The following is a 21,236-nucleotide window of genomic DNA, read 5'->3' as shown; positions in this document are numbered from 1 at the left end:
GAGAGGCTGCCGGTGACATGATACGTGTTATATGTGAGGAGAGAGGCCTCCGGTGACGTGGTATATGTGAGGAGAGAGGCTGCCGGTGACATGACACGTGTTATATGTGAGGAGAGAGGCTGCCGGTGATATGACACGTGTTATATGTGAGGAGAGAGGCTGCCGGTGACATGACACGTGTTCTATGTGAGGAGAGAGGCTGCCGGTGACGTGTTATATGTGAGGAGACAGGCTGCTGGTGACTTGTTATATGTGAGGAGAGAGGCTGCCGGTGACGTGTTATATGTGAGGAGAGAGGCCTCCGGTGACGTGGTATATGTGAGGAGAGAGGCTGCCGGTGACATGACACGTGTTCTATGTGAGGAGAGAGGCTGCCGGTGACATGACACGTGTTATATGTGAGGAGCGAGGCTGCCGGTGACATGTTATATGTGAGGAGAGAGGCTGCCGGTGACATGACATGTGAGGAGAGAGGCTGCCGGTGACATGTTATATGTGAGGAGAGAGGCTGCCGGTGACGTGTTACATGTGAGGAGAGAGGCTGCCGGTGACATGTTACATGTGAGGAGAGAGGCTGCCGGTGACGTGTTATATGTGAGGAGAGAGGCTGCCGGTGACGTGTTACATGTGAGGAGAGAGGCTGCCGGTGACATGATACGTGTTATATGTGAGGAGAGAGGCTGCCGGTGACATGACACGTGTTATATGTGAGGAGAGAGGCTGCCGGTGACATGTTATATGTGAGGAGAGAGGCTGCCGGTGACGTGTTATATGTGAGGAGAGAGGCTGCCGGTGACGTGTTATATGTGAGGAGAGAGGCTGCCGGTGACGTGTTATATGTGAGGAGAGAGGCTGCCGGTGACATGTTATATGTGAGGAGAGAGGCTGCCGGTGACGTGTTATATGTGAGGAGAGAGGCTGCCTGTGACATGACACGTGTTATATGTGAGGAGAGAGGCTGCCGGTGACGTGTTATATGTGAGGAGAGAGGCTGCCGGTGACATGTTATATGTGAGGAGAGAGGCTGCCGGTGACATGTTATCTGTGAGGAGAGAGGCTGCCGGTGACGTGTTATATGTGAGGAGAGAGGCTGCCGGTGACGTGTTATATGTGAGGAGAGAGGCTGCCGGTGACGTGTTATATGTGAGGAGAGAAGCTGCCGGTGACGTGTTATATGTGAGGAGAGAGGCTGCCGGTGACGTGTTATATGTGAGGGGAGAGGCTGCCGGTGACGTGTTATATGTGAGGAGAGAGGCTGCCGGTGACATGACATGTGTTATATGTGAGGAGAGAGGCTGCCGGTGACGTGTTACATGTGAGGAGAGAGGCTGCCGGTGACGAGTTATATGTGAGGAGAGAGGCTGCCGGTGACGTGTTATATGTGAGGAGAGAGGCTGCCGGTGACATGTGAGGAGAGAGGCTGCCGGTGACGTGTTATATGTGAGGAGAGAGGCTGCCGGTGACGTGTTATATGTGAGAAGAGAGGCTGCCGGTGACGTGTTATATGTGAGAAGGAAGGCTGCCGGTGACGTGTTATATGTGAGGAGAGAGGCTGCCGGTGACATGACACGTGTTCTATGTGAGGAGAGAGGCTGCCGGTGACATGACACGTGTTATATGTGAGGAGAGAGGCTGCAGGTGACATGTTATATGTGAGGAGAGAGGCTGCCGGTGACGTGTTATATGTGAGGAGAGAGGCTGCCGGTGACGTGTTATATGCGAGGAGAGAGGCTGCCGGTGACGTGATATATGTGAGGAGAGAGGCTGCCGGTGACATGTTATATGTGAGGAGAGAGGCTGCCGGTGACGTGTTATATGTGAGGAGAGAGGCTGCCGGTGACGTGTTATATGTGAGGAGAGAGGCTGCCGGTGACGTGTTATATGTGAGGAGAGAGGCTGCCGGTGACCTGTTATATGTGAGGGGAGAGGCTGCCGGTGACGTGTTATATGTGAGGAGAGCGGCTGCCGGTGACATGTTATATGTGAGGAGAGAGGCTGCCGGTGACGTGTTATATGTGAGGAGAGAGGCTGCCGGTGACGTGTTATATGTGAGGAGAGAGGCTGCCGGTGACGTGTTATATGTGAGGAGAGAGGCTGCCGCTGACGTGTTATACGTGAGGAGAGAGGCTGCCGCTGACGTGTTATACGTGAGGAGAGAGGCTGCCGCTGACGTGTTATACGTGAGGAGAGAGGCTGCCGCTGACGTGTTATACGTGAGGAGAGAGGCTGCCGCTGACGTGTTATACGTGAGGAGAGAGGCTGCCGCTGACGTGTTATATGTGAGGAGAGAGGCTGCCGGTGACATGATACGTGTTATATGTGAGGAGCGAGGCTGCCGGTTATATGTGAGGAGCGAGGCTGCCGGTAACGTGTTATATGTGAGGAGAGAGGCTGCCGGTGACGTGTTATATGTGAGGAGAGAGGCTGCCGGTGACGTGTTATATGTGAGGAGAGAGGCTGCCGGTGACGTGTTATATGTGAGGAGAGAGGCTGCCGGTGACGTGTTATATGTGAGGAGAGAGGCTGCCGGTGACGTGTTATATGTGAGGAGAGAGGCTGCCGCTGACATGACACATGTTATATGTGAGGAGAGAGGCTGCCGGTGACGTGTTATATATGAGGAGAGAGGCTGCCGGTGACATGATACGTGTTATATGTGAGGAGAGAGGCTGCCGGTGACGTGTTATATATGAGGAGAGAGGCTGCCGGTGACATGACACGTGTTCTATGTGAGGAGAGAGGCTGCCGGTGACATGATACGTGTTATATGTGAGGAGAGAGGCTGCCGGTGACGTGTTATATATGAGGAGAGAGGCTGCCGGTGACATGACACACGTTCTATGTGAGGAGAGAGCCTGCCGGTGACGTGTTATATGTGAGGAGAGAGGCTGCCGGTGACATGTTATATGTGAGGAGAGAGGCTGCCGGTGACGTGTTATATGTGAGGAGAGAGGCCTCCGGTGACGTGGTATATGTGAGGAGAGAGGCTGCCGGTGACATGACCCGTGTTATATGTGAGGAGAGAGGCTGCCGGTGACATGACACGTGTTATATGTGAGGAGCGAGGCTGCCGGTGACATGTTATATGTGAGGAGAGAGGCTGCCTGTAACATGACACGTGTTATATGTGAGGAGAGAGGCTGCCGGTGACGTCTTATATGTGAGGAGAGAGGCTGCCGGTGACATGTTATATGTGAGGAGAGAGGCTGCCGGTGACATGACACGTGTTATATGTGAGGAGAGAGGCTGCCGGTGACATGTTATATGTGAGGAGAGAGGCTGCCGGTGACGTGTTATATGTGAGGAGAGAGGCTGCCGGTGACGTGTTATATGTGAGGAGAGAGGCTGCCGGTGACGTGTTATATGTGAGGAGAGCGGCTGCCGGTGACATGTTATATGTGAGGAGAGAGGCTGCCGGTGACGTGTTATATGTGAGGAGAGAGGCTGCCGGTGACGTGTTATATGTGAGGAGAGAGGTTGCCGGTGACGTGGTATATGTGAGGAGAGAGGTTGCCGGTGACGTGTTATATGTGAGGAGACAGGCTGCTGGTGACTTGTTATATGTGAGGAGAGAGGCTGCCGGTGACGTGTTATATGTGAGGAGAGTGGTTGCCGGTGACGTGTTATATGTGAGGAGAGAGGCTGCCGGTGACATGACACGTGTTATATGTGAGGAGAGAGGCTGCCGGTGACATGACACGTGTTATATGTGAGGAGAGAGGCTGCCGGTGACATGACACGTGTTATATGTGAGGAGAGAGGCTGCCGGTGACGTGTTAAATGTGAGGAGAGAGGCTGCCGGTGACGTGTTATATGTGAGGAGAGAGGCTGCCGGTGACGTGTTATATGTGAGGTGAGAGGCTGCCGGTGACGTGTTATATGTGAGGAGAGCGGCTGCCGGTGACATGTTATATGTGAGGAGAGAGGCTGCCGGTGACGTATTATATGTGAGGAGAGAGGCTGCCGGTGACATGTTATATGTGAGGAGAGAGGCTGCCGGTGACGTGTTATATGTGAGGAGAGAGGCTGCCGATGACTTGTTATATGTGAGGAGAGAGGCTGCCGGTGACGTGTTATATGTGAGGAGAGAGGCTGCCGGTGACGTGTTATATGTGAGGAGAGAGGCTGCCGGTGACATGTTATATGTGAAGAGAGAGGCTGCCGGTGACGTGTTATATGTGAGGAGAGAGGCTGCCGGTGACGTGTTATATGTGAGGAGAGAGGCTGCCGGTGACGTGTTATATGTGAGGAGAGAGGCTGCCGGTGACGTGTTATATGTGAGGAGAGAGGCTGCCGGTGACGTGTTATATGTGAGGAGAGAGGCTGCCGGTGACGTGTTATATGTGAGGAGAGAGGCTGCCGGTGACATGACACGTGTTATATGTGAGGAGAGAGGCTGCCGGTGACATGTTATATGTGAGGAGAGAGGCTGCCGGTGACATGACACGTGTTATATGTGAGGAGAGAGGCTGCCGGTGACGTGTTATATGTGAGAAGAGAGGCTGCCGGTGACGTGTTATATATGAGGAGAGAGGCTGCCGGTGACGTGTTATATGTGAGGAGAGAGGCTGCCGGTGACGTGTTAAATGTGAGGAGAGAGGCTGCCGGTGACGTGTTATATGTGAGGAGAGAGGCTGCCGGTGACGTGTTATATGTGAGGAGAGAGGCTGCCGGTGACGTGTTATATGTGAGGAGAGAGGCTGCCGGTGACATGTTATATGTGAGGAGAGGCTGCCGGTGACATGTTATATGTGAGGAGAGAGGCTGCCGGTGACATGACACGTGTTATATGTGAGGAGAGAGGCTGCCGGTGACGTGTTATATGTGAGGAGAGAGGCTGCCGGTGACGTGTTATATGTGAGGAGAGAGGCTGCCGGTGACGTGTTATATGTGAGGAGAGAGGTTGCTGGTGACGTGGTATATGTGAGGAGAGAGGCTGCCGGTGACGTGTTATATGTGAGGAGACAGGCTGCCGGTGACGTGTTATACGTGAGGAGAGAGGCTGCCGCTGACGTGTTATACGTGAGGAGAGAGGCTGCCGCTGACGTGTTATACGTGAGGAGAGAGGCTGCCGGTGACGTGTTATATGTGAGGAGAGAGGCTGCCGGTGACATGATACGTGTTATATGTGAGGAGAGAGGCTGCCGGTTATATGTGAGGAGCGAGGCTGCCGGTTATATGTGAGGAGCGAGGCTGCCGGTAACGTGTTATATGTGAGGAGAGAGGCTGCCGGTGACGTGTTATATGTGAGGAGAGAGGCTGCCGGTGACGTGTTATATGTGAGGAGAGAGGCTGCCGGTGACATGATACGTGTTATATGTGAGGAGAGAGGCTGCCGGTGACATGATACGTGTTATATGTGAGGAGAGAGGCTGCCGGTGACGTGTTATATGTGAGGAGAGAGGCTGCCGGTGACATGTTATATGTGAGGAGAGAGGCTGCCGGTGACATGACACGTGTTCTATGTGAGGAGAGAGGGTGACATGTTACATGTGAGGAGAGATGCTGCCGGTGACATGTTATATGTGAGGACAGAGGCTGCCTGTGACATGTTATATGTGAGGAGAGAGGCTGCCGGTGACATGACACGTGTTCTATGTGAGGAGAGAGGCTGCCGGTGACTTGTTATATGTGAGGAGAGAGGCTGCCGGTGACGTGTTATATGTGAGGAGAGTGGTTGCGGGTGACGCGTTATATGTGAGGAGTGAGGCTGCCTGTGACATGTTATATGTGAGGAGAGAGGCTGCCGGTGACATGACACGTGTTCTATGTGAGGAGACAGGCTGCCGGTGACTTGTTATATGTGAGGAGAGAGGCTGCCGGTGACATGACACGTGATATATGTGAGAAGAGAGGCTGCCGGTGACATGTTACATGTGAGGAGAGAGACTGCCGGTGACGTGTTATATGTGAGGAGAGAGGCTGCCGGTGACGTGGTATATGTGAGGAGAGAGGCTGCCGGTGACGTGTTATATGTGAGGAGAGAGGGTGCCGGTGACGTGTTATATGTGAGCAGAGAGGCTGCCGGTGACATGTTATATGTGAGGAGAGAGGCTGCCGGTGACGTGTTATATGTGAGGAGAGAGGCTGCCTGTGACATGTTATATGTGAGGAGAGGGGCTGCCGGTGACTTGTTATATGTGAGGAGAGAGGGTGCCGGTGACATGACACGTGTTCTATGTGAGGAGAGAGGGTGCCGGTGACGTGTTATATGTGAGGAGAGAGGGTGCCGGTGACGTGTTATATGTGAGGAGAGAGGGTGCCGGTGACATGACACGTGTTATATGTGAGGAGAGAGGCTGCCGGTGACATGTTATATGTGAGGAGAGAGGCTGCCGGTGACGTGTTATATGTGAGGAGAGAGGCTGCCGGTGACTTGTTATATGTTAGGAGAGAGGGTGCCGGTGACGTGTTATATGTGAGGAGAGAGGCTGCCGGTGACATGACACGTGTTATATGTGAGGGGAAAGGCTGCCGGTGACATGTTATATGTGAGGAGAGAGGCTGCCGGTGACATGTTATATGTGAGGAGAGAGGCTGCCGGTGACATGACACGTGTTCTATGTGAGGAGAGAGGCTGCCGGTGACATGACACGTGTTATATGTGAGGAGAGAGGCTGCCGGTGACGTGTTATATGTGAGGAGAGAGGCTGCCGGTGACGTGTTATATGTGAGGAGAGAGGCTGCCGGTGACATGACGTGTTATATGTGAGGAGAGTGGCTGCCGGTGACGTGACGCGTGTTATATGTGAGGAGAGAGGCTGCCGATGACGGTTTATATGTGAGGAGTGAGGCTGCCGGTGACATGACGCGGGTAATGTGAGAAGTCCTAGAGACCAGAATTTGAGGTTTTGGAGAAATAAGGAGGTGCCGCACTGTATGGAGCCTTGTGGGTGTAATGTTGTATTTTAAAATGAATGGGCACAGAATAGAGACGTTGGTGTAGTGACTGGCACAGGGTAGAGGTGTTGATGTAGTGAGGGGCCTCCATAATATTTTTAACTTCAGAGTCTTCACTGACTAAGATATATACGCCACTCAATTGTGTCGCCCGGTGTTCTGCAGACGCCGTAGGAGACACAAAGGCAGACAGTTTACACTACACACTGTTTGTATCTGATCGATACAAATCCACCTGTCAGTGAACTCTGGCTAAATTTTAGATTTTGATTCTTGTCTTTGTTCTAATTATATTTAATCCTAACCATTAAAAGTTATATTTTATTTACATATACATCACATATTCCTATAGCTTGACTGGAAATAAAGGCATCCATTTTGCTTCATTGCAAATTTGTATATATTTTTTTGATGTAGTGACCGGCACAGGGTAGTGGCGTTTGTGTAGGGAGCTGCACAGGGTAGAGGCGTTGGTGCAGTGACTGGCACAGGGTAGAGGCGTTGGTGCAGTGACTGGCACAGGGTAGAGGCATTGGTGCAGTGACTGGCACAGGGTAGAGGCGTTGGTGCAGTGACTGGCACAGGATAGAGGCGTTGGTGCAGTGACTGGCACAGGATAGAGGCGTTGGTGCAGTGACTGGCACAGGATAGAGGCATTGGTGCAGTGACTGGCACAGGATAGAGGCGTTGGTGTAGCAGTGCAGTGTAGTTTCTGGTACAGGGTAGCGCCACAATACCTCCTGGTATCGGCCATGTGTCCGGTCTTCATTGTCTGCTCTGCCGTTTCTGCAACTTCCATAGAAGTAAATAATCGCACAGGTCCATGGCCACGGCTCTGTATATACTCTGCCTCGATATGGAGGGCACATCATCAGGTAGATCGGATAAGGTGTGTCCCTGAGATGTGACCCGCATGTATAAGGCATTTGATATATTCTGTAGATAATTGTCGGTGTAGGTCTTGCCCCTTTATTCCATGTGGTGGAGGCTCGGAGAACCGGTTTCTCTCAATAAGTGATGTTCTGTATTTCACACATGATGTCGTCTCCTGTATGATTCTCTCCTCTTCTCATAAAGACGCCTGCAGTACTACAACCTCCAGAGGATCCATGTTCTCATCCAGAACGTTCCTTCTTCTGAATGACCCACCAATGATGGACAAGGACAGCAATGAGGTGACCACAAGAATATTAAACTTCACCCTGGAGATCATCTACCTGCTGAGCGGAGAGGTAAACGTTTCTATATTTCTATGTTCTTTATTGTATTATGTAACAAGTCACACATAAGAGGAAGAAGCCAGTGTCCTGTATACCATCTACGAGACCTTCCAAGTAACGGGAAGAAGTGAAGGTCAGCCAGCAATATGGTCAGTTATGTGCAATAGTAATGTAAAGTAATGAGAATAGTAAGTAGTCACGTTGTAACCAGGAGGAGAAGTAGCGCAGGGACCAGGAGGAGAAGGAGCGCAGGGACCAGGAGGAGAAGGAGCGCAGGGACCAGGAGGAGAAGGAGCGCAGGGACCAGGAGGAGAAGGAGCGCAGGGACCAGGAGGAGAAGGAGCGCAGGGACCAGGAGGAGAAGGAGCGCAGGGACCAGGAGGAGAAGGAGCGCAGGGACCAGGAGGAGAAGGAGCGCAGGGACCAGGAGGAGGAGGAGCGCAGGGACCAGGAGGAGGAGGAGCGCAGGGACCAGGAGGAGGAGGAGGAGCGCAGGGACCAGGAGGAGGAGGAGCGCAGGGACCAGGAGGAGGAGGAGCGCAGGGACCAGGAGGAGGAGGAGCGCAGGGACCAGGAGGAGGAGGAGCGCAGGGACCAGGAGGAGGAGGAGGAGGAGGAGCGCAGGGACCAGGAGGAGGAGGAGGAGGAGCGCAGGGACCAGGAGGAGGAGGAGGAGGAGGAGCGCAGGGAGGAGGAGGAGGAGGAGAAGCGCAGGGACCAGGAGGAGGAGGAGCGCAGGGACCAGGAGGAGGAGGAGCGCAGGGACCAGGAGGAGGAGGAGCGCAGGGACCAGGAGGAGGAGGAGCGCAGGGACCAGGAGGAGGAGGAGGAGGAGCGCAGGGACCAGGAGGAGGAGGAGGAGGAGCGCAGGGACCAGGAGGAGGAGGAGCGCAGGGACCAGGAGGAGGAGGAGCGCAAGGAGGAGGAGGAGCGCAAGGAGGAGGAGGAGCGCAAGGAGGAGGAGGAGCGCAAGGAGGAGGAGGAGGAGCGCAGGGACCAGGAGGAGGAGGAGGAGCACGAGCGCAGGGACCAGGAGGAGAAGGAGGAGCACGAGCGCAGGGACCAGGAGGAGAAGGAGGAGCACGAGCGCAGGGACCAGGAGGAGAAGGAGGAGCACGAGCGCAGGGACCAGGAGGAGAAGGAGGAGCACGAGCGCAGGGACCAGGAGGAGAAGGAGCACGAGCGCAGCGACCTGGAGGAGTAGAACAAGCTCAGGGACCAGGAGAATCACATGGCCGGAGTCTGTCCTGGAGACGAGGATTTCTACCACTAGTCTGACCTCTATATAGACACATAGAAGATGACGGCAGGAGGAGAATCACATGGCCGGAGTCTGTCCTGGAGATGAGGATTTCTACCACTAGTCTGACCTCTATAGAAACATAGAAGATGGCGGCAGGAGGAGAATCACATGTCCGGAGTCTGTCCTGGAGACGAGGATTTCTACCACTAGTCTGACCTCTATATAGAAACATAGAAGATGACGGCAGGAACCAGGAGACCGCTATATCTGTAATTTAGAGCAGGGGGTGGTGGAGGGGGTATCCCGTGCAGAGTCCTGATGAGAAAAAGCAAAAAACACGGCGCCACATAGTGCAGGTTACCCAGGTATGGAGTGGTGTACAAGAAGAGTGGTACTCACCTGGTAACGGATGGTAGAAGGCAATAAAGGTACAGCTGCTGCCAGGACTCGGGACCGGTGATTCAAATGAACGACCGCGAAGGTTATGCTGGTATAGCAGAAAAAGGAGTCACGATGACCTGATGAAGATGCCAGTACGGCATTGAAACGCGTAGTCATATTATTAATAAATTCCATTTATTCTTACACTCTTCCGTACATTATTACCAACGATCTGAACCTTCCAAGCATTTTGGTTCCATTGAAGTGCAGCAGCGCCCGCGGTGACTCCTTTTTCTGCTATACCAGCAGTGCAGAGTCCTGGACACTTGCGATCACGGCTCTGGAGGAATTACAATGGGTTTTATTCGGTCACTGAACCTTTAAGACCATCCCCTCTGGTGTCTTTACACTTCTATGCTCGTCTTTATATAACGGTCAGATGTTTAAGGAGTGATATTTGCTGACAGACCCTTAAAGTGTCTCTCTCCATTCACAGGACTACACAATAGTGAAGAAGACATCGAGGGACTGTGTGGCCCCCAGCAGTCATGAGTCAGGAGGATGGAGCCGGAGCCCCATCATAGAGCCCGCTCCTCACTCCCGGATACATGAGAGGAACAATAAGCAGAAGATCCTAGAACTTCTCCACAAGATGGCGGAGCTGCTGACTGGAGAGGTGACGCTGCTGGAAATGCTGGGAAATTATACAGTATCGGTACTGGAGTAGTCTGGGTAATGAGTGTATCATTGTGTGTGTCAGGTTCCTATAAGGTGTCAGAACGTCGCTGTCTATTTCTCCATGGAGGAGTGGGAGTATGTAGAAGAACACAAGGATCTGTACGAGGCGGTCATGATGGAGAACCACCAGCCCCTCCCATCACCCGGTAAGAGGAGACCTATGTATATTCCTAGACTTCATACCCATTACAGTGGGCACAGGCTGGCACTGGCATCCATGATGAAGTCTTAGCACGGTCATGTGGGAACAGCATATGACGGGTTTACATGAACCAGGGCCATCTCTTGACATGAATATTTTGTAGGTCCCTGACATGGGTCTGGTGAGTTCCTTGTCTACCGTCATTATAATGTATATCACAGAGTACGGGGCTTCACTCTCCCATTATGGGCTTTCATCCAAAGTGAAGAAGTTGATAGATCCTCTTGATGGCAGGTGCTCTATACAGTTCATCTATTGTCCGAGTAGTGGAATTGGGAATATTGCGAAATGTTCATGCCCAGAAATTAACGTTGTCATAAGTCTCCATCATTTAGAAGACCAAACATCTGATAATCGAGAGGATGCGCCACTATGGAGCCACGGGAGGTCTGTGCACCATGGGGAGACCAGAACACTGCATATTTTGGGGTGTCACCCAGGTCATACTTGGCCCGTGAGGTGACAATGTAGATCGTAGACGGTTACCAGAAGAAGCCTGTGGCAGTCTCAGCCTGATGGACTCAACGAGGGCTTCACTTTCATGGCCGCCTCTGAAAAACATTTGAGAAAATATTTAATTCAATTCTCTGAAATTTGAAGCCATGACTTGTGTCCATCCCTGTGACCATCCCGAGCACGTATATAAGATGTTCCGTACGCTCCCGTATTTATACCTCATTGGTGGTGGCGACAACTTTACCTTGACATTTGTATGGTCTCTGACCTGCCTGTAACCACTCGTCTGATTATATCCGTGATCCATAGGTGCCGCCATAGGGTTGTACTACACGGTCAGTATGAGAACGGTTCATATAGGTCACATGATACCGTGTTTTATTATTTCGGAGGTTCCTCTTCTTCTCTTTCTCTATTGGATGTTTAGTTCCTTGTCTAGTGACGTCCCCGGTTAAGCGCAGCGGCCGCGTCCCGTCATTCCTTATCGTTTCTCAGACTGTGTTCAGACCAGGAGGGAGTAATTGTGAATCGTCGCCTGTAATGAGCGGATATAACGCGGGATAACGGACGTCTCGTTGATTTTCACACACGGACACAACGTGAATGTCTTTTTTACATGAACTATTGGGGTCGGGTTCCCTTTGATTTTCTTCTGATTATTGGGTCCGTATATTTTGTGAGGATCGCACAGAGGTGCTATGTGTACCCCTATAACTAAACCCATCCAGCCCCGTGTGGGGTAATCCTACCGGACACCCCTTCTGAAAAGAACGACCCCATTACCGCCGGACCTCCCCATCCTCTCCTATCGTTTCTTGCTCCTCATCGGAGACGTGCAGCGTTGCGCTCAGCGGGTTTAGTGTTTGGCAGCAAACGCAAAGATCTCGCAGGTTTTGTTTGCCACAATTACCCGCCCATTCCAGGGGGTCGGACATCAGACAGCCAATCAGTGGGGAGGTGTGTATGAGTCGTCCTTCAGTGGGCGGAGTCTTGAATTGTAGTCATGGGCATTTTGATGCTTGTCCCCTATTGGCTCGTTTTTTGTCACTCCCTTTGTGCCGTAATGACCGTTCCCCTGGGTCTGGTCACCGCACTGATCTCCGAAATTGGTCCCTTTTATTTCGGTCCTATGATTGTCTCCGGCGTCTCCATTTATCCCTTGATGTCATCGTTTCTCCAGGTTATATTAAGGGTCTGACCTGCGTGTCATGGGGTACAATGCACTGATTGCCGAGGTCAGTGAGGGGGAGGGGGGGGGGTCGATATTCTCCTATTTATTGCTAATATCTCTTTAATTGGCCGCTACATTACATGATGTATACAGATCACTACAACCGTACAAGTATTATCTGTATACAGCAGTCACTGCTCTCATACTGTCCGTATATTATCTGTATACAGCGGTCACCGCTCTCATACTGTCCGTATATTATCTGTATACAGCGGTCACCGCTCTCATACTGACCGTATATTATCTGTATACAGCGGTCACCGCTCTCATACTGACCGTATATTATCTGTATACAACGGTCACCGCTCTCATACTGACCGTATATTATCTGTATACAGCGGTCACCGCTCTCATACTGTCCGTATATTATCTGTATACAGCGGTCACCGCTCTCATACTGACCGTATATTATCTGTATACAACGGTCACCGCTCTCATACTGACCGTATATTATCTGTATACAGCGGTCACCGCTCTCATACTGTCCGTATATTATCTGTATACAGCTGTCACCGCTCTCCTACTGACCGTATATTATCTGTATACAGCGGTCACCGCTCTCATACTGTCCGTATATTATCTGTATACAGCAGTCACCGCTCTCATACTGACCGTATATTATCTGTATACAGCAGTCACCGCTCTCATACTGACCGTATATTATCTGTATACAGCGGTCACCGCTCTCCTACTGACCGTATATTATCTGTATACAGCGGTCACCGCTCTCATACTGACCGTATATTATCTGTATACAGCGGTCACCGCTCTCCTACTGTCCGTATATTATCTGTATACAGCGGTCACCGCTCTCATACTGTCCGTATATTATCTGTATACAGCGGTCACCGCTCTCATACTGACCGTATATTATCTGTATACAGCGGTCACCGCTTTCATACTGACCGTATATTATCTGTATACAGCGGTCACCGCTCTCATACTGACCGTATATTATCTGTATACAGCGGTCACCGCTCTTACTGTCCGTATATTATCTGTATACAGCGGTCACCGCTCTTACTGTCCGTATATTATCTGTATACAGCGGTCACCGCTCTCATACTGACCGTATATTATCTGTATACAGCGGTCACCGCTCTCATACTGACCGTATATTATCTGTATACAGCGGTCACCGCTCTCATACTGACCGTATATTATCTGTATACAGCGGTCACCGCTCTCCTACTGTCCGTATATTATCTGTATACAGCAGAGTCATTGATGAGCGGAAGATTCGCCCCGCATCGGTCAGAGGAAGATTCGCCCCGCATCGGTCAGGGGAAGATTCGCCCCGCATCGGTCAGGGGAAGATTCGCCCCGCATCGGTCAGGGGAAGATTCGCCCCGCATCGGTCAGGGGAAGATTCGCCCCGCATCGGTCAGGGGAAGATTCGCCCCGCATCGGTCAGGGGAAGATTCGCCCCGCATCGGTCAGGGGAAGATTCGCCCCGCATCGGTCAGGGGAAGATTCGCCCCGCATCGGTCAGGGGAAGATTCGCCCCGCATCGGTCAGGGGAAGATTCGCCCCGCATCGGTCAGGGGAAGATTCGCCCCGCATCGGTCAGGGGAAGTTTCGCCCCGCATCGGTCAGGGGGAGATTCGCCCCGCATCGGTCAGGGGGAGATTCGCCCCGCATCGGTCAGGGGGAGATTCGCCCCGCATCGGTCAGGGGGACATTCGCCCCGCATCGGTCAGAGGGACATTCGCCCCGCATCGGTCAGAGGGACATTCGCCCCGCATCGGTCAGAGGGACATTCGCCCCGCATCGGTCAGAGGGACATTCGCCCCGCATCGGTCAGAGGGACATTCGCCCCGCATCGGTCAGAGGGACATTCGCCCCGCATCGGTCAGAGGGACATTCGCCCCGCATCGGTCAGAGGGACATTCGCCCCGCATCTATCGGGCATTATAAGCATAAATGTCTAAATTGGGAATTCTCCTTTTAAACCGGTAAAGCGCAAAAAAACCAATCCAAACTTTGTGTCGCCGCATCTTTACCGACCCACAGAATAAAGTTATTTTTACCGCATGGCTATTTTTAGATTTGTAGTAAGACTTTTCTTTTTTATGAAATATGCATTTTTTTTTTTTTTTACTTTCTAGCCCAATATTACCTGAAAAAAAAGCCTTCCCCTTAAACAGACTTATTTGTGATACTCGTTGTCTACCGTAAACTTTTATATTTTTCTACTTTAGGGCAATTAGGCCAGGACTAGTGTTACCACAATGATTTGCAGGGAATTTATTTTTGGGGCCCCAAATGAAATATAAAATAACCCCCCCCCCCCCCAGTGGATCCAGCAGGAGGCCCTTACTTTTATATATTCTTACTAGTTATTTGAATACATACCTGATTCTGGCGATAAAAAAAATGCATCAACACCTGCACATGTTATTTCAGCTTTCAAATTTATATATTTTTTGGTTTATTTTTATTAACCAAAATTTGAAAAAAATCAATCTTCCAGGTCCATGATTGTTAGGAAGCGGTTATTTCACATGTAATTATTGTACATACAAGGACATCCCAGTGATGATGATCTGCACTCAGGGGCTACGGCATTAGGGCCACCTTTTTAGCACTTGATAGGAGCCTCTTTACCCTTAGAACAGGCTGATTCTTAGAGGAATGGATTCAACAAGTTACTGGAAACTGTTATTACAGATTCTGATTATCATGACTCTGACTATTTCACTACATCCTAAAGATGTTCTAGAACCCTGAGATCTGGTGGCTGAGCTGCCATTGGGCTATATAGACCATTTCCATGAGTTCAGCCTGAGATGTCAGCTTTGTCTCATGGTACGTTTTCTTATTTATGGTGAACTGCGGCGATGATTAGATTATCAATAATGGTGATAAGTTCTTGTGCTGCCCAATTGGTAATGAAAGCCCACGTGAGTCCGCAGAGGACAGGCGTCCTTGCCGGACAAGGTGGTTGTTGTCATATTTTGGCGTTTTTTATCAAGTCTAAGTTTATGTAATAAGTTTCACAGATTGTAGAACAGAATCCTGAACTTTTTCATTCATACATTTAAAGTGTTCTACAAAGCTTTATAAGGCGGGAATCACACATGCAGTGTTGTTGCAGTTGTTTTTTTTTTAAACCAAAGCCAAGAGTGGTTTTGAAAGGAGTGAGATACGTAACGTTAGGGCTTAAATTTCTCTCTCCTGCAGGATCCACTTCTGGCTTTCACGCAAACTGCATGTGTGTGTTACCAGCCTATTAGGAATGTTATACATTTGTCTAATATATGGTTTAAAAAATTAACATGATCTGTTTTTAATCCTAACAGAAAATCCAAAAAAGAGCTCTGCGGGAATAGTCATGTTACCACTAAATTATAAAGTAGAAGATGAAGATATCTTGCAGCAATCGTCAAGAGAAAGCCTCAGTACCCTTAATATACATCCAGGACTATATAGTAAAGATCGATTATATAATCCCGCTAATTATGAGGATTCATCTCCTGACCAATCACAGGTTGTTACCACTACAAGTACAAGTAAAAAAAGGGGTCAAAATTTTCAATGTGAATGTGGAAAACACTTTACAAAAAGCTCAAGTCTTTTTGCACACAGAAGAACTCACACAGGAGAGAAGCCATACTCCTGTCCACTATGCTTGAAATGGTTTATGCATAAATCAATTCTTGTTCCACATGAGAAAAGTCACACAGGAGAGAAGCCATATTCATGTTCAGAATGTGGGAAATCTTTTGTTGCTAAACCCAAACTTAGGGATCATCAGAGAACTCATACAGGGGAGAAGCTGTACGCCTGTCCACTATGTGGGAAATGTTTTACATATAAATCTCATCTTGTTAAACATGAGAGAATTCACACAGGAGAGAAGCCATATTCATGTTCAGAATGTGGAAAATGTTTTTTAAAAAAATCAAATCTTGTTACACATGAGAAAATTCATACTGGGGAAAAGCAATTTTCATGTACAGAATGTGGCAAATGTTTTATTACTAAATCCAAGCTTCGGTATCATCAAAGAAGTCACACAGGGGAGAAACCATATTCATGCTCCCTATGTGGGAAATGTTTTACAGATAAATCAAGCCTTTTTAGACATGAGAGAAGTCACACAGGAGAGAAGCCATATTCATGTTCAGAATGTGGGAAATGTTTTACAAATAAATCAACTCTTGTTAGACACAAAAGAAGTCACACAGGAGAGAAGCCATATTCATGTTCAAAATGTGGGAATTGTTTTACAAATAAATCACATCTTGTTATACATGAAAGAAGCCACACAGGGGAGAAGCCATATCCATGTTCAGAATGTGGGAAATGTTTTACAAATAAATCAAGTCTTGTTATACATGGGAGAAGTCACACAGGGGAGAAGCCATATTCATGTTCAAAATGTGAGAAATGTTTCATACATAATTCAAGTCTTGTTAGACATAAGAGAAGTCACACAGGGGAGAAGCCGTATTCATGTTCAATATGTGGAAAGTCCTTTACAACTAAATCACATCTTGTTTTACATGAGAGAAGTCACACAGGAGAGAAGCCGTACTCCTGTTCTGAATGTGGGAAATGTTTTATAGATAAATCAAATCTTGTTACACACGAGAGAATTCATACTGGAGAGAAGCCATATTCATGTTCAGAGTGTGGGAAATGTTTTACAAATAAATCAAGTCTTGTTAAGCATGAGAGAATTCACACGGGAGAGAAGCCATATTCTTGTTCAGAATGTGGGAAATGCTTTACAAATAAATCAAGTCTTATTTTACATCAGAGAAGTCACACAGGAGAGAAACCATATTCATGTTTAGAATGTGGGAAATGTTTTACAAATAAATCTGGTCTTGTTGTACATGAGAGAAGCCACACAGGGGAGAAGCCATATTTGTGTTCCGAATGTGGGAAATGTTTTATTACAAAAGCGAAACTTCGGGATCATCAGAGAACTCACACAGGGGAAAAACCATATTCATGTTCAGCATGTGGGAAATGGTTCATTACTAAAGCCAAACTTAGAGATCATCATAGAAGTCACACAGGGGAGAATCTGGTTTAATGATGTAAATGTGGTGTGATGGTGCAGTGTGGATTATTGTGAGCCCTCAGCAGAGAGGAATTATTCTGTAATCTGGTACCACATGTCGTGTCTCCACAGATAAGTCAGAGGTGCAGCCACAAGTCATAAGGTGTCCTCATTGTCCAGTCTCCACAGGGGCTCATCAGGAGCCACCACCGTCACTCAGGTAGAGTGCAGACCAGCAAACCAAGCAGATCCGATTATCTCCCCCACTTTGTCCTCATCCTGGCTGTGGCAATACACATAATAGTACAAAAGACACAACTCACAGACAGTAGAGACAAACCAAGGTCATTATGATGGTGACTAGAAACTGCCAAGATGTTCCTCCCTGAGTGGTATATAAGGGCTTGTCCTGGGGAGGATGGAGATCTTTTGGATTTAGACCTTCAAGAGAGCTGAAGCTGAGGCCGGCGCTCTGAAGATGTTCCTGTGATCACCTTTTTTTGTGGACTGTGCTGTTCCTGCAGTGAACGCGACTTGTTCTGTCAGCATTGGATGCAATAAACCCTGTTGGAGTTGCCCTGTCATCACTGGCGTTGTTGATCGTGTATTAACCTAACGAACCCCATGACGACATGTGATAAATGTTTCACAACTAAATCAAATTTTTAAAGTCATCGGAGAATTCACATAAAGAAGAAACCAAATTATTTTTAAGAATGCGGGAAATGCTGTAATAGCCAAATTATGTTTACCTGAGGTCAGCTGTGACTGGGATCCATGATAATAAAGTATTGTGTATAGAAAAAAGTAATGAAGAGCCTTGTTTACTGTGATAAAGCTGTCTTTGGGGGATATAATATTTGTAAATTTGTTTTTAAAATCAATCCCCCATGCCATATTTAAAAGGGCTTGGTGTTATGAGTTGTGTTTTAAACGTATGCCAGAGGCAAATCTCCCTGACTGTAGTTGATAATCGGGATGTCCTCTTCCAGAGACATGATTCAGTGAGGAGGAGGCTCTTATCTGTATAATACAGCAAGTGGTGGCAGCATTATGTGTGATATGGTGTGGACTGGTTTTGGGGAACGCTTAGCTCATTGTTAACCTGTCGTGGTAGGCGTGTGTGAGAGTGAAAAAGTGGAGTACCCTTTTGCAATAGCATCCAAGTCACCTGTACAGTGATTGGTGTTTGTGACATTTACTTTTTAAAACAGTGAAGCTGAATTGTCTCCATGAACCTGGCTTCATATTGTATTCTTAAATCCATCCACACTGCTGTCACGGTCACAGAGTATGTGGACCCACTAGGCCGCTCCGCCAAGCGGAGAGGAAGCTGGCCAAGTCACAGTCTATGCAAGAGTCTATACCAGATGCAACACAAGGGTACCTGAAGTAGTCCAGACAGTAGCCGAGGCTTTTGCACAGATGGAGGCGGGTGCAGCAGGTTACGCCAGATGTGGCGGATGATGCTGGATGTGGCAGATGACAGAAGTTGCAGTAGGACACGACTCAAACTGACTTAACAGGAACAAGGACACAGTACAGGATACAGGTAGCAGGGCACGGGAAACAACGGGAACAGGATAACATTAAGGGACCATTTGCAAAGACTAACATGGAATAAACTAAAAATGTGCAGGCAGGGCTCAAAAGGGCAAGGTCCTTTTTATAGTTCAGGGTGATCAGGGAATAATTATTTACATATGTGCGCACTGGCCCTTTAAGGCCGGGGACCAGTGCGCGCCCTGATTACTACAGGACAGAGCGGGCACATGTGCCAACGTCTCTAAGGAGGAAGACGCCGACAGGACGAGGAGGATCTGCGGGAGGCAGGTAAATGAAGGCCACGGCCATAACAGTGCCCCTCTCACTTATGCCCCCTTTTCTTGGGTCCAGAGCAAGAGTGGAATTTTTTTTAATGAGGATCGGGGCGTTGAGTTTCTCCTCTGGCTCCCAGGATCTCTCCTCAGGTCCAGAACCTCGAATACCTCAGAAGAACCACTAGGAGCAACTGCATACCTAGGGCTTTACTGTAGCGGTTCAGGACCACGGGTTTAAGAAGGGATACATGGAACGAGTTGGGCATCTTCAGAGTAGCAGATGACAGCCCCTCTGGAAGTGAAGTCCCAGCTCCATCTCGTCTCCCCTCCAGCGGCGCCATCTTAGAAGATGTTCCAGCAGCAGTGTCGGTGAGGAATCCCTGGATGGAGCCGGCTGAATACATCTGCCTCGTGCAATAAGGAGTCCCCGTGGAGGCCTTGGATTTCCTGACCAACAGGTAAGTAGAATGTTGCTGATTAATGTGCTTATGATCCGGTTAGGGAAGCGCAGGAACGGAGCTCTCAAGCAGCACGTCTGGTCAGCGCCATGTCCAAGCCACGCCCCCAGAGGATTTTTTTTTTTTAATGAGGATAGGGGCGTTGAGGTTCTCCTCTGGCTCCCAGGATCTCTCCTCAGGACCAAACCCTCTCCAGTCCACCAAATAGAAAGTCCTTCCTCCTCCCCTCTTGCGGTCCAGAATCTCCTTCACCTCGAATACCTCAGAAGAACCACTGGGAGCAACTGCAGACCTAGGGCTTTACTGTAGCGGTTCAGGACCACGGGTTTAAGAAGGGATACATGGAACGAGTTGGGAATCTTCAGAGTAGGAGGCAACCGAAGTTTATAGGATACTGGGTTAATCTGCTGTAGGACTGAGGAACCTAGGAGCAAACTTGTGAGAAGACCTCTTGAGTCGAATGTTTCTCGAGGACAGCCAGACCTTGACTCAGAGAGAATTGAGGGGAATTTTCCTTTTATCAGCATGCTTTTTCATGCGGTCCACTGCTTGGAGAATCACAGCCTTAGTTTACTGCCAGATGTGAACAAAAGAGCCAAATGAAGAGTTAGCTACCAGTACTTGAGTTGTGGCTGGCATAGGAAGAGGAACTCAAGGATGCTGGCTGTAAACAATGTAGAAGGGAGACGAGGCAGTAGATTCACTTCTGTGGTTGTATGAGAATTCCGCCCTAGGCAGGAGTTGCTCCCAATTTTCGTGTTAGGCGAAGCTAATTATCTAAAATTTGGTTGGTCCTCTCCACTTGACCATTGGACTGAGGGGGGTAGGCAGAAAAGAAGTCAAGTTTATCATCCAGCAGGTTGCACAGGGCTCTCCAGAACTTGGATGTAAACTGTACAGCCCGGTCTGAGAATATGTAGGGGGAGTCTGTAAAGCCGGAAGATGTGTGAAATAAACAGGCTTGCCAGGCGAGGAGCATACGGGAGGCTAGTTAGTGGAATAAATTGTGCCATCTTGGAGTAACGAACCACTATTGCACAGATTGTAGTACATCCAGCCGAGGGGGGAAGGTCAGTGATAAAGTCCATAGCTATATGCTGCCAAGGGGCATCCAGAACGGGCAGTGGAAGGAGCAGACCAGCAGGTTTGGAGCGGGAAGATTTGTTAGTACATGAAGAGACATAGTTCACATCCTTAGGCAGCGTGGGCAACCAATATGGACGGGATATGAAGTCCTGAGTCTTTCGAACACCAGCGTGGCCAGCCAATTAAGAGCTGTGTCCCCAGCAGAGAATTCTCTTCCTGTCAGTAAGGCGGACAAAAGTCTTTACAGGAGGAATGTCTCTAATTTGCAACAGGCTAGCGACAATAATGCTAGACGGGTCTATAATATATTGGGGAATCTCTTCAGAGTCATTAGTCTCAAATGATCGAGACAGAGCGTCAGCCCTCACATTCTTATCAGCAGGACGGAAGTGAAGCAGGAATTTAAATCCAGCGAAGAACAACGACCACCTAACTTGGCGAGGATTTAGTCGTACTAAGTACGTAAGGTTCTTATGATCCGTATAAA

The 21,236-nt window shown here is 49.2% G+C and overlaps 1 protein-coding gene and 1 pseudogene across 1 annotated transcript in view; one reads left to right on the top strand and one right to left on the bottom strand.

Moving 5' to 3' along the window:
• LOC142677662 (uncharacterized) overlaps positions 1–18,192 on the top strand; it is a 35,244-nt gene extending 17,052 nt beyond the window's left edge. The window contains exons 2-5 of the mRNA XM_075847276.1: positions 7,978–8,132; positions 10,241–10,420; positions 10,505–10,628; positions 15,674–18,192. Coding sequence (XP_075703391.1) covers positions 8,010–8,132; positions 10,241–10,420; positions 10,505–10,628; positions 15,674–17,418 — 2,172 coding nt within the window. The 5' untranslated portion in view covers positions 7,978–8,009 and the 3' untranslated portion in view covers positions 17,419–18,192. The remainder of the gene's footprint in view (positions 1–7,977; positions 8,133–10,240; positions 10,421–10,504; positions 10,629–15,673) is intronic.
• Positions 1–21,236, bottom strand: part of LOC142677663 (uncharacterized) — a 255,835-nt pseudogene that overhangs the window by 65,535 nt on the left and 169,064 nt on the right.

The sequence above is a fragment of the Rhinoderma darwinii genome (genome assembly GCF_050947455.1).
Source record: "Rhinoderma darwinii isolate aRhiDar2 chromosome 2 unlocalized genomic scaffold, aRhiDar2.hap1 SUPER_2_unloc_44, whole genome shotgun sequence".
Taxonomy (NCBI): domain Eukaryota; kingdom Metazoa; phylum Chordata; class Amphibia; order Anura; family Rhinodermatidae; genus Rhinoderma; species Rhinoderma darwinii.
The sequence above is the reverse complement of the archived record's forward strand: the minus strand, read 5'-3'. Positions and strand labels throughout refer to the sequence as shown.